The sequence below is a fragment of the Manacus candei genome, unplaced genomic scaffold, assembly GCF_025592945.1.
Source record: "Manacus candei isolate 608988 ecotype Guabito, Panama unplaced genomic scaffold, ASM2559294v1 h1tg000017l, whole genome shotgun sequence".
NCBI classification, from domain to species: domain Eukaryota; kingdom Metazoa; phylum Chordata; class Aves; order Passeriformes; family Pipridae; genus Manacus; species Manacus candei.
The window spans coordinates 25757065-25770767 of record NW_026138065.1 but is presented as its reverse complement, the minus strand read 5'-3'; the positions used below and the strand labels follow the sequence as shown (position 1 = coordinate 25770767).

Here is a 13703-nt window from a genome sequence, read left to right as displayed (position 1 = left end):
TAATTGCAGTGCTGCTGTTGTTTTAGACCAAGCCCCTTGCCTTGGCTGCTGTATTCTTTTGACACATCGAACAATGAAGCTTTGGATGCAGGTGAGCTTTATATCAGAGCTTAGCTCTGCAGGGCTATGACTACCTCCCATGAGTTGCAGGAGGCACAAACTCCAGCCCTTTGGCAGTTTGTGGTCTCTGTTGGAATTGTACTCCTAAATCACATGATTGGGGGATGTTTTATAGGTGTTAGTGTTTTAGTGCTTATATATGTTATTTTATACATTTATTTAACTTATGGTCGATATAGGTTTCTGCAGCTATTCTGCACATCCCAGTTAAATAGCCCATTTTACTTCTACATGTTCTGCATGATTTTTCAACTGATAATTAGATAATACAAGTTGGTACAGATGGTACTCAGCAAGAGAGTATTGGCCCCAAGAGTTTGGGAGCTAAAAATCTATTGCAGGTTGTTTTTGTTAGATTATTAATCTTAGCTTTGTGCCTCTCACATCCCCAAAACATGATTGGTTTTGAAGCCTGTCTTCCCTCCTGCAGCCCATCTTGGCTTTTCTTGGTATCTGGCTTTATGTGTGCTTAGCTGTCGCTAAAGGTAAAATTCTCCTAAACCCAGTACAGGCTGGGAATCTCCATGCAAAATCACTTCTTTCACACCAATCTCTGTAGCTTGGAAGAGTCTTACGAGTTCAGCTTGCAGAGAAGATGTGCATACAACTGGGTATCCTAGCTCCATGGGGAATAAATAATGTGGAACTTAGCCAGATGGTACGTGACAGTCATGATTTCGTAGTATCTTCTGTCCATGAGCTAAATCTTAAACCCATCGAGTTAAGTAAAAGCTAGTTTGACTTGCAGAGTGTATCTTGAGTATTGTCAAGAGTCCAGAAGGTGTATGTATGATCTTTCTAAAAGATTCCATTGGGCTTGATTTTTGTTGAATGTTTTTGCATTCAGATGGTTCTTAACAGTGAAGGATTTCCGAAACTCTCCCAAAATCCGTCAATACACAAAGAAAACCAACATCTGAGTTGAATCAGTGGATAAATGCAGGCAACCAAGACATCATTTTTAACTGTGTTGGAGTTTTTTGGTTCGTTTTTCATTAATTAATATGAAGCACCTTATAACCTCTTTGCATTTGACCCTTGATAATTGTAAAGTTGGAAGAGGTTGTCTGGGTTGTACCTAGAGTCACAGATTTCTTATGAACAAGAATTCCTTCATTCAGTTTGCTTCTTTGCCAGGCTGAAGTGTGTGGTTACTGAAGTGATTGAGGAATGCATCTGACACCAGGTTAATATTAAACTTCATACCAGACACTTAGTACCCTAATTTGGCATTGCCCTAGCATGTGTGCTTAGCTTCCTATTGCTAAGTATTCCTTTGGTTGTAGGATGTCTTCTCAATGGTGTGTCCTTCTGACATAATTCCTCAGTCCACAGAGTCCTCAGTCCAATGTCTCCATTCTTAAGGGGTCAGTCCTACTCACATGGAGGGATTAGTTTCCCTAGAAACCAGAGAGGGAATGCTGCAGTGGTTTAAATGTAGTGAGGTTTGGTTTTAATCACTTATATTTTCATCAGATTGACCTGCAGAAGATGCCATTGGGAAAGCTGAGCAAACGACAGATCCAGAGTGCGTACTCCATCCTGAATGAGGTTCAGCAGGTGAGCATGGAAGATGTTAGAAAAAAAGGGGAATTCAGAATTTGTTCTGGGCTTGGAGTGGGGTGAATGTTGACTTGTGCATATAAAAGTCTGTGCTTTCTTTCACTCTTTCTGGAGAAGAGGATGTGGCTTCCATGGGTAGTCTCTTCACTGTTGTACCAGTTTGGGCAGTACTTCTGTCTTTCACCCTTTGGTAGCACAAACTTTAGGCTGACATGAATGGCAGTTGAGCAAATGAAGCCAGTGTCTTGTTCTAATAGTGAGCTAGTGTTCCTACCCCAGAGAATTCTATTAGAGGATGAGCATAAAGGTTAAGTTGACACAGGAAAGGGTCTGATTTGATAACGTTATTGTATTTACACATTGTGATCTGAACCATTCCAGAGTCACTACATAGTATTGCCTGAACAACTTGCAAAAGTGTACCAGCATATAACCCATTTTTTTGTCATAGGCTCCCTGGCAAAGCATAGGTACAGGAACAGAACTTCAGTTGTGAGAACAGACCAGAGCCTTGACAAGGATATGCACCCTTTCCATATCCAGAAGACTTTATTTTGCCCTCCAGAACCATAATCCCCATTAGATTTTTCTCACATGAGAAATTCTGTGTATCTCTGTGCAAATACTGTGACTTACTACATGCACGACAATTAAGTAGAATTGCACTTTTTAGTCCTGTGAGTCTTTCAGCATAAGCACTATTTGTATTGCTGCTTCTGTGTTAGTCCTATAGTATCTTTTGTGTGTTTATTGCTATGGAGACTTAGTCTTACTCAGTAATTTTCTTTGGTGCTTGTTGTCTTGTCTAGGCAGTTTCTGACAGTGGTTCAGAATCCCAGATCTTGGACCTCTCCAACCGCTTCTATACTCTGATTCCTCATGACTTCGGGATGAAGAAACCACCTCTCCTAAATAACTTGGAATACATTCAGGTATTGACTGGAAACAGTATGTTTTTTGCAGGCAATAGGTCTGATATCAGACATCTTACACAGAGAATATGTGAGGTTGTAACACTTACTGTAACCTCATAAAAGCACGAGGTTAAAGTAAACGTTCAAACCTCACAAACAGAAGGATGTTCTGAAGAAAAACAAGTTTAACTTACTTTAACCTCATGAAAGCATGAGGTTAAACTTGTTTTTTTTAAGAATATAATTTTGTTTCTGTGCATGTGTCTGTGTAAATAATTATATGTATGATATATTAGAAGATAGAGATGTTATGTATACAGGTTTGGGTATATTTTAGTATATTTAAGTATATATATTTAAAAGACAGTGTTGTTAGATGTGGTCAGTGACTGTCATATACTTCTATAATTTGGGGTGTTCCAGACTTATTCTGAACATGTCAAAGGCCCAACTAACATAACAAAACCTATTTGAATTCTTCAGGCTAAAGTGCAGATGTTAGACAACTTGCTTGACATTGAGGTTGCTTACAGCCTTCTCAGAGGTGGAAATGAAGATGGAGATAAAGACCCAATTGACATCAACTATGAAAAACTTCGAACTGATATTAAGGTAAAGGAAATAAAAGGAAACGAGTGACTGTGAATATTTTGGAGTACAACAAATCAACTAAACTGTAACTGGACAGATGTATTGCTACTGAGATGGTTAGGGGACTGGGACATGGGTTGTATTAGGACATGCTGAGAGAGCTGGGCCTTTTTGACATGGAGGAAAGAAGGCTGAAGGGATATTTTATCAATGCTTATGAATACCTGATGCAGGAAGGGAGGAAAGAAGGTAGAGTCAGACTTTTCTCAGTGGCTCCCAGTGACAAGAGGCAATGGGCACAAATTGAAATACAATTCGTAATTCATATGTAAACAAAAGAAAAAGATTTTGTTGTTGATGGTGTTAGGTTTTGGGTTTTTTCTTTGTTTGCTCTGACAGTGATCAAACGCTGGAAAAAGTTGCCCAGAGAGGCTGTGGAGGCTCCATTCTTGGAGGTGTTCAAAGCTTGACTGGACTCAGCCCTTGGCTACCTCCTCCAGCTTACCCTGCTCTGAGTAGTGGAGTTAAAAATCATCTCAATTTCAAGCAGTACCTTCCTGTCTCAGACATTCTGTGACTGAGTGCTATCTATATACCTGTATATGGAAATTTCTCTAGCTGGGAATATATTTCCACCTGAATGGTAAAGGAGGCTTAAACTGAGCAGCTGCAAGCATAGGGCAGGTGTCGTTGTGTTATAAGAAGCCTTTTAGTTTGGATGCTAAAGAATATTCTCGTTTGCCTCTCTGCAGGTTGTTGACAAAGACTCAGAAGAAGCCAAGATTATTAAACAATATGTGAAGAATACTCATGCTGCTACGCACAATGCATATGACCTCAAAGTCGTGGATGTAAGCTGGGCTATACTGGGGTTTAACTTTGTGAAGATGGACTCTCCTTAGTTGACTTGTTCGCAGTTTCCTTTTACTTTTGAGTAGCTTGCCCAGTTTCTTTTGTTGAAGGGATGGTTTGGTAGAAAAGTTCCTATTTAATAGAACAGCAGAAGTGTAGGCAGAGATGAATCTAAGCTTAAAGAGGTGTCTTTGTGTTTGTGTTTTTATTTTAATTTAATTGGACTCAAAGGGGAGGTGGAGGAGCAATCATCTGAAATTGAGCCGTAGTTCATTGAACGATTTTTCAGGAAAATAGGGCCTCATGAAAATGCAGAAGAAAAGGTGGAGAAGTAATCAATAAGAACCATGTGATCGACGCTACCTCTTTTTTGCTAGCATGACACAGCAAATTACAAATACTTAAAACCATCCAGATCAATTTTCATAGCAGATTAATGTGTATTTCAGATGGGATGATTTCTCCCCCCCCCCCATTAGTTGCATGAAGGTAACGATTGGCTTGCTTTGTTGTTCTTTTTCTCCTATCCCTTTGTGAACGGAAGATCTTCAGGATTGAGCGTGAAGGGGAGAGTCAGCGTTACAAGCCATTTAAGCAGCTTCACAATCGCCAGCTGCTGTGGCACGGCTCCCGCACCACCAACTTCGCCGGGATCCTCTCGCAGGGTCTCCGGATAGCTCCGCCTGAAGCTCCTGTGGTATGTGAAACAGCTTCTCTGGCTGCCTACATCCCTGTGCCCGGGGATGACCACAGTCAGACAGCCTAAATCAGAGAATTTCTGTGTGGGGTGGGCCTTGTGTTATCTGTCAACGTTCACACACCAATGTGTGTCCCAAGTGAGTTGCTGACTGGTGTCCACAAGAGCTGGAGTTGCAGCTTTGCTCTCCTGGGAGTCCAGCCAGGTGGATTCAATGCTGCCTTTGTGTTATTGTCCCAGATTTATTTATTTATTTATTTATTTTCTGCTTGCAGACTGGCTACATGTTTGGGAAGGGCATCTATTTTGCAGACATGGTATCCAAGAGTGCCAACTACTGTCACACATCTCAAGCTGATCCCATAGGTTTAGTGCTACTGGGAGAAGTTGCCCTTGGGAATATGTAAGTAACTTATGAAGAGTATTTGCCAAGTGTGCTTAATATATCCTTGTAGAAGGTGATGCTAAAATTGCAAGCCTTCTCTTCAGTGTGAGGACAGAGCACATGGTATTTCTTTAGGAACAAGATTTGTTTTTTCTTAAAATGAGAGCTATTTGATGGGGGGGGGAAATCATTGTTGCTGTTCTAGCTAGAATCTTGTACAAAATGCCAACATCATCAAAATTAGTAACCGAGACAAGGAAGGCTGTTGAGTTCCAGAAGACTAGATTAACTTTATATTAACTCACCATAAACTGAAGCCTGAAAAATTTATGATTTTTTTTTCACCAGTATAGTTTAAGATGAATGTAAAATGCTATCGTGTGTTCTTTGTGCTGTCCAGGTATGAGCTAAAGAACGCTTCTCACATCACAAAATTGCCCAAGGGAAAACACAGTGTGAAAGGTAAGCATTAGCAGAGCATTAGCAGTTGTCACTGGTAATCTGTAATTGGTGGCAAACTTGGGTTGTGGTGCTCTGCTTAGTGAAGGGCACTGTAGTCATTTCAGAGCTGGACTTCTTTAAGAAGTTGCATAATGTTCCCCTATAGTTGCATCAGTATATATGTATGTGTTGTTTCAAGATGGAAGCTAGTACACTTGGAGTGTTAAGATTGAAGGTGCCTGAAGTTTAGGAGGAAACTTTTATTTGATATTACCCAGGAAAAAAAATATAGGGTGCATTCTCAAACTTCTTACTCGCTTTCATTGTAACAATGCTGTGTATTTTAGAAGAAAGATGCGAGGTTTGATAGATCACAAGAATAATTGTTTAGCTTTCAAAATGCCTTAGAAGCTTGGAGAGAAGGGAAAAGCTAAGAATAAAAGTTCAGATGGAACAGCTGTTCTCATTACACTTCTATCTGCAAAAAGTATATTGCACTGAAAAAGAAGATGAGAGAAAAGACTTAGCTCTTTAATTCAAGGGAAAGAAATGGTAATCATGACTGCCTTCTGTACCGAGATGGGAGACTGAAGAACAGTAACATTCAGTAATGAGTGGCTTTTCTTAAACTATTCATTTTGAGAGGCTTAAAACATCAGTTGCCTAAAATAGAATAAAATGTGATTTAGCATCTTTTTCAATACATGCTACACACGTTATTATGATGTCAAATCAGATTTGTATTGAAAAATTTAAAGAGAATAAGAATTGGTTTGTTATACTTGTCTAAAAACGCTGCAATGTGCATGTTTTCATTAATGGAGCTGGGATATGAGAGCTATAAATCTTTGTTTTAGCTTTGATCATACAGATTAGACAATTAAGTCGAAAGTCTAAAATTGTCACTTCTAATGTAGCAGAGCACAACTGCTATAAGTATGGTGATGCTAAATTGAATGAACAGACTGTATTCCTTGTGTTCTTTTTAAGGTACTTCTACACTTGATTTGAAAGTACATGTGAAGTAGTATTTGGCTGGCTAAGTCATTTTATGTGCAAAGTCTGTATTTGCCTTCTAGATTTGTAACTGATGTTTTTTTTCCCTTTCTAGGCTTGGGCAAAACTGCACCTGATCCCACAGCCACTACCACCCTTGGTGGTGTAGAGGTTCCCCTAGGGAATGGGATCTCAACGGGAATTAATGATACCTGTCTCCTGTATAATGAGTATCCTTTGCTGTTATGTTGGCCGCACACAGTGTCTGAGTGTTGCTGAGTTTAGCAGGACCTTGCTGAGGCAGGCCAGGAGTTTTGGCACTGTGTTTGCTTTCTTTCACATTTGCTTTGGAGAGCATTTGCAGACAATCCCTTCTGAAAGGGAGGTGATTTTACGGTTGTTGCATTTGAGTTGTCATTCTGTAAAAATAGAAAACTATACATGTAGCAATAGCTGTTGCTCCAACAGGACTCAATACCTGAAGGCGTTGGAGTGGCCAGGCAACACTGCCAAGTAGTGTCTTGCCCAGAGATGTGCCAGGACCAGGAGAAGGGAATGCAGCCTATGGTTTCACATCGATCCAGTCTGTTTTCTTCCTCCTGGTGCTGTGGCTGGCCAGCATGGCCAGGAGGGTAGGGGGAGCCAGCTCTGTGCTTTAGGGAGTTTGTCATCACATCGCATGTGTTCCACAGACCCTTTGCAGGTTTTGAGTGGGTATTCATTCCAAATGTGTGCTTAACGTTCACAAGAGGTAATAAGAATATGTATAAGTGGTGTCTGAGGTCCTGAGTCAGTCTCTTCACTGCCAGTAAAGCAGGAAAACCATTAATGCAACCTCAGGGTTGTAGAAACTGTCTTCTTTCTTGGTGAACTGTTTTCCTGCCAAGCAGTCTTGGCAACACAACTCAGGGCAATACTGTTTTTATCTTGAGTTTTCTTAAATATAGTATTTGTCTTGGTCAGACAGTAAACTATAATACAATTAATATTTGCTAATTGAGGTAAAATAATGTGCATTCATTTTGTTTTACACTTTGGGATCAGAGGTAAGTTTGAGGCCTAAAGCTTTGAGAAACAAATAGGTGAGCTGGGACTTTGTGTGAAAAAATAAGAATGTGCAAGCACTGCCAACAATTGTAGAGCTCTTCTCTGTGATTCCAGTTTGGGGTTTTTAGTGGGAAATTAAGAGGGCATTAATGACTTGGTGCTGGAAAATAGCAACAGAGCTGCAATTATAATTGTAAATGCCGGGTCTGTAACTGAAGATCTCATCTAGGCTACGTCACTCTGCTGTTTAGATAGCGAGAGAGATGTGTGTTACTGTCTGACAAAAAATAATCTGCAAGAACTACAGCCCCATATCTAAGTCGATTCACCTCACCTGCCTGTCACTCAGGATTCTGCTGCACCATCATCAGTTCTCCTTGCGACTGTTAATTGCTTGTTTATAACTATAGTGTAAAACACTTCAGATTAAAAGAGTAGTCAGATTTAAAATGTTGTGATTTGAGCTGTTAGAGCTGGTTAATCACACAGGCATCTGTGTAGTAACGTAAATTGAAAGGTGAAGTTCGACTGTGTTTTGAGTTTTTTCTGTGTTATTAATATCAATTACTGTAATTATTCCTTAACACTCTTCCCAGATATATTGTGTATGATGTTGCTCAGGTAAATCTGAAGTACCTGCTGAAACTGAAATTCAACTATAAGACATCACTCTGGTGAACAGTATTTAGAAGCCCTGTTAGAGTTATACTGTAGTTACACTATAGCGTTGACTTCTGACATGCTTATGCATTGACTTCTCTTACCAAGATATCAAGAGCTAAACTGCAGAAGAGGTTACTAAATCCCATTTAGTACAACACTTAGGTGAAAGTTTTATATAAAAGTGTGGCAATACATGGACGTGAATTCTGATGGGAACGGAGTATCTGGTTTTGTTTTATACCACTTCTAATTTCGGTGCTTTCAAGTGTTTCTTTTAATTGATCATACTGAGAAAGAAAAAAGAAAAATAAATTAAGCTGATGTTTTTAGCCAAACAGAGCTGGGCAATGGCAGGAGAAAGCATTTGATGGTGTTTATGATATTTGCTCTGTTAGGCTTCCCCCTTGTTTAAGATACACTTTTTCAGTTTTCATTTGAATAAACGATAAATGTGCATTTATTTTGAGGTAAAAAAAAAAATAAAAGCTAATTTCATACTAACAGCTTTACGTTTCAAAACTTCCAAATCGTTTTGGTTTTGAGTCATGATTTAAATGTATTTCGTAGAATGCTCCTAAACGTGATATCTCTCTCAAAGATCAAATGCCAAATATTGAAATCTGTAGTCACATTTCAGGAAGTCATGGTGAAATGAAAAGTTGAACTTTCTGCTGAGACTTCATCTGTCAACAGTTGGTGTGGTAAACATGGAAAATGAGCTTGTGGCTGTTTGAATTTAGTATTAGCCCCAATAAACCTCCTTTAAATACCTACCTTTAACATGATGTAAGTTGGTTGTTGTAGACATCCTAACAAAGCTGTAAGTTGAGTTTGGGCTCCAGCTTCATTCATCGAGACCTGGAGTGAGGTCTGTTGCTACACTGTGGGTAGTCTTGAAACAGCAATATAAACTGATAATTTCCATGTTTAACTTTTTTTTACTTCTCACTTTCAGTAAGTCATTGAGCAATATGGGAGCACTTAACTATAGAGCAACATCAGATCTTTCTCTTCAAAAATTACTGATTTCCCTGAGGGGAGAGTTGCCTAATTCCTAAGAAGGGGACACTTCAAACTCATTCTGATGGTTGTGGCTTCAGTCTTTAGTAACCTGCGTGGAAGCAGGAGATCTATTTCCTAAAATATTGTCAGGTCCCAGTGCCTTTTGCAGAAGGAGTTCAAATCCAAAGTGGTTGCTGATGGCACAGATCTTTCCAGGACCCCCTGAAGGAGAGGAGGATGAGGAGTGATAGATAGAAAACAAAGATGCTGTCAGAGAAAGAAGAAAATGTGGAAGGACTGGGTAAGTCGTATGGCTTGAGGATAGCTCGATAGAAAAGAATTGATTGAGGTTGCTGCTAATGGATTTTGAGAGGAAGTGAAGAGAGTGGCCCATGTCTTCTGGCTCTTAAGTAGCTTAACCAGTGGCTAATCATTGGTTTGCTTCCAAAAAAAACTTCTGGCCAGGCACTTAAAGTATGATTTTGTCAGTCTCTGAAGGAGAACATGAGAACTGGTTGAGTTTAGTTGTGAGGTAGATAATTATTTTTTCCCCCCAAAAAAACCAGCTTGCAGTTCAGTTTGGGACCAGGAGTTAAAGATAGCTGCTTTTGTTGCTCCCTCTGTTACCTGTACTGGAGGTGGCTCAAAGTTGCCTTTTGATCCAACCCAAGCATCACAAGGAGTGCTTTACACTGTGTATGTAGTCCTCGGTTATGCAGCACAAGCAAGTACATCCCAAGCTGCCTCTAACCTCGCAGATATGGCAGGGGAAGATACAGAGGGACAGGACTTTCTGAAGAGGCAGCAGGTGCCCTTCGGGGTCTGTAGGAGAGCCCTGGTGTGGCTGACCTGCAATGAAATCTAATGTGAATTCAGGCACTGCTTCTCCTGCCAGTTTGTCCAACCACAGAGTAGGATCTGCTCTCCTGAAAGGCACTGGTGCTGCTGGAACCAGCATACAGGGAGCCTGTCCCCAGGGCCAGGCTGAGAAGAGCAGCATAATGACAACCACTGAAGGCGTTGCTTTTGGAGTACTTGCACTGAGTGGAGCTGGATGAATAGGTAGTCCCATTTCTGTCAAAAGCACTTGAAAGGAAGGAGTTGTCAAGACATGAGGTCCCATGACATCCTGTTCTTTGTTCAGGGAAGGCATGTTAAGGAATGGCTTCTGATCTAAATATTAAACTACCAAAAGCAGCAATCTATAAATATTTAACCTTTTTAGCATTATTCAGCATGGCTGGAGGATCTGTTGTACAGTGGCTCATAAACATTTAGATAGTCCATGCAGTTTATATGAATGCAGTTAATTGAAGGACGCCAACCTAGGCTTACTGATTGGCAGTCAGTGTAAATTCTTTGTGACTTGCCTGAGCTTATGCAGGAAAGAAGTGGCTGAGCTAAAAAAAAGAGCTTAAGTCACCCAACCTAGTATTTTAGCCATAAAACAATGACATTCTGCCCTCACCCCCCTTTGGTTTCTAATTAGAGAGAAGTGGGGGAAAAAAACCCCAAACAAATAATTTTGATACAAAAAAGACCTCTGGACAGATCAAACTTTTTCAATACCATAAAGAGTTGTACTTATGTTCTTAAATGAGGCATGCAGTGTTTGTAACTACTGAGGTCTCTGCTTCAGCTTTCTTTCTGTAAGACTGTTACAGACCTCCCTCTATGAATTCTGGGGACATAATGACATAATTGTCTACTGAAGTGTTATTGTAATCAATTTAAATCCCACTCAGTGTTTTGCTTAATTTGCTTTTATATAATATGTGGTGAGGCCCCTAACTTAGTACATTATACTCATACTCCTTCTGTTATGCCCACAGAAAAATAGTTTCCAGTGTTGTGGAGTACATGCATCTGAACAAGAGCTTGTGTGTGGTTTTGCTTTCAAATTAACGCCAGGCTGCTTCTCCAGAAATGGTCATTTTGGAGATGCAGCAGCACCAATGAGAAGCAATGGAGATGTAGGTCCCAGCCAAGGTGAGTTGCTGTGATGAGTTTCATTTGTTCCAGCGGGAAGGTACCTTGCAGAGATGTAGGCATTGCAGGTCCCTTCCACAGAAAGTGAGATACACAGGTACAATCTGAAGGCAAGAAGGAATGGCTTCCCAACGACTGAATGGGGGAACTACTGCTCTTTCCCCGCCCCCTCATTACAAAGTCTAATTTCATAACATGATTAATGCAGCAGGATTCAGACTTCACAAGAAGAAGGTGCCTCAGTGACTAAAGAGCACACTCTTCTACCAGCTGTCTGTGCTTTTCTTCCTACTGCCAGGGCCTGCCTAGGGCAGATGAGAAAATGACACCCTAGCATCTGTCTCCTGTCCCCAGGATGCAGCACTACCTGCTCTGTGCTGACAAGACTCTGAATGCATTGGTTAGCAGGTGGTGTAACCCGTGTCTTAATATCATCTGCAGCAATTAAGGGTAAATGGGAGCGTGGAAGTGCTTTCTGCAGCATTTCTGCGCACACCATTAGGAGCGGTTGCCCAACATGACCCTCAGTGAAAGCAAATGGCATCAGTGAAGCCAGTTTAAAGATCTCCCTCCAGCTGTGCTAAGCAGGTGAGTCAGCAGCACCTAATGGCAGGTTGTTGGCAATGAGCTCAGGTGTTTTTGGTCACCCTGCCTGTTTGTCAGAAGAGTTGTGCCATTTCCACGTCACCCAAGTGCAAACCACAAATTTGCCAGAATGGTGGAAGGCTGCACTGAAAACATGGTGCATTTGTGTGCACACTGTCAAATGGCCCTGGCCAGGGCTTTGTCAAACAGGGTCGTGTTTGTGTGACTTAGAAATAGCCTGCACATGAAAAATTAAAAACCAGAACATAGAGATACCGCAGCATTTATAAAAGGCCAAGATGTAAAAGGTCCTTTATAGCAGGAGTCATAATACAGCGTTGATTGTTGCCCTTTCAGCACAGTGAATGGCAATAGCTTCTGTTAAATATTTTCCAAATGCAGCTGTTGGAATGAAATGAAATGGAGGAATACCCAGCATCATGCTGTTGAAAGCTGAATTCTACCATCTCACCTGGTAATTTTAAGATGATCAGCAGGAGGTATTTGGGGCAAGGCGAAATGTCTCTTAGCTTTTTAATCTGTTTTCTGGTTTTATCACCATCTACAAAGATGCCTGAAGGCATTGGATTTTTTGGTTTCCTTTTTCCTTTCCCTTTCAGAAATTCAGGCTCTTGAGGACTTTTTTGCAAAATGCAATTGTGCTGTAGAAAACTTTTCATCCCTCCCCTGAAAATCCCTTGCCTCAGTGAAAGCTCTAGCATCGGGGTGGCACTGGGCAACGCTGCTTTCAGCCCAGCCAGACCTGATGACAAGGTTTACAAAGCACAGCAGTAAAAACCTCGCTGGTGATCAGTGTCTTCTGTCAACTGTGGAAGACTCAGTGTCGCCACTCCTGGCTGAGCATTAACATACAACTCTTGGAACAAGGCAAGCATAGCTGAAATACAGAAAAATATTAGTGTTGTTAACACGTTATTGTTTAGCTGAGCCTGGAAGGTCTGGTCCATGTCAGGCCTTTTCGGTGGTGGAGGTGTTTTATTAAAGGGGAAAATTGTGCAGGGTTTAATGTTTTGTAATTTTTTGTGTTTGAAGTAGCACAGATTACTTTTGTTGCTTTTCGTTATTAGTTTAATTAGTTTTATGCTTATGCTGCTTTGCATTTGTCTGGTGTAGCAGCTTTCTTTTGAGCTGTGCAGTATGTAAAGCTCTCACTGAAATGTCTTAAGCCCTTTGGGGGCTAAGGGGAGGGAAGGCTGTTTTAACAGCCTTTCAGAATGACCTGAAAAGGGGGCTGAAATGCAAGCTAGGCTTTGTCTTTTCTTTTTACTCTTTTTTTTTTTTAACTCTGCTACAATGTACATGGAAAGCCCTGGAGGGAATTTCTAAAGGATTTTACTCAATTTGTTTCTTTGCTTAGAAACTCGCTTTTTCCCTCTTGAGCACAATGGATTTTATTTATTTATGTATTTAAAATTGTTTAGTAACATGACCTATATCCTGCCCCTCTCAACCTGCCAGAGTGAGTTCGTTAGCAAATTAAAAACACAAATTAAACTCTATTCCTTGTCCCCAGATACATATTTTTTATGTTTTGTAGAATACTTGGTTTCATTTAGGTGCTTCTAAAGAGGTGCAAACAGGCATAGCATCCATTTTGCATTACACCATTGTGCTGTTGGCAATATGTTTAAGAGGTGACAGAGGCTTAACCTTGATACTAAGATGTACTGTTGATTTATTTTGAAGTTCAATTTGCATTTTCATATATTTTTTAAAAAAAGGAAATTTGGTTGGTATAAGTAATAGTAGGTAGTGTTGTCAAAGGCAAACATATATGGAGAATCTGGTCCATTTAAGGCACTTGTGGTTCATGATAGTATCTCCATGTTTATATTTC

At 40.4% G+C, this 13703-nt stretch overlaps 1 protein-coding gene across 2 annotated transcripts in view; it reads left to right on the top strand.

The window, feature by feature from the left end:
• The window catches only part of PARP1 (poly(ADP-ribose) polymerase 1), a 34237-nt gene extending 25183 nt beyond the window's left edge, over positions 1-9054 (top strand). For both annotated transcript variants that reach the window (XM_051783384.1, XM_051783385.1), the window contains exons 15-23: positions 1597-1680; positions 2493-2615; positions 3081-3209; positions 3941-4039; positions 4585-4737; positions 5013-5140; positions 5523-5584; positions 6675-6789; positions 8203-9054. In XM_051783384.1, coding sequence (XP_051639344.1) covers positions 1597-1680; positions 2493-2615; positions 3081-3209; positions 3941-4039; positions 4585-4737; positions 5013-5140; positions 5523-5584; positions 6675-6789; positions 8203-8284 — 975 coding nt within the window. In that variant the 3' untranslated portion in view covers positions 8285-9054. The remainder of the gene's footprint in view (positions 1-1596; positions 1681-2492; positions 2616-3080; positions 3210-3940; positions 4040-4584; positions 4738-5012; positions 5141-5522; positions 5585-6674; positions 6790-8202) is intronic.
• Positions 9055-13703: the final 4649 nt, after the last annotated feature.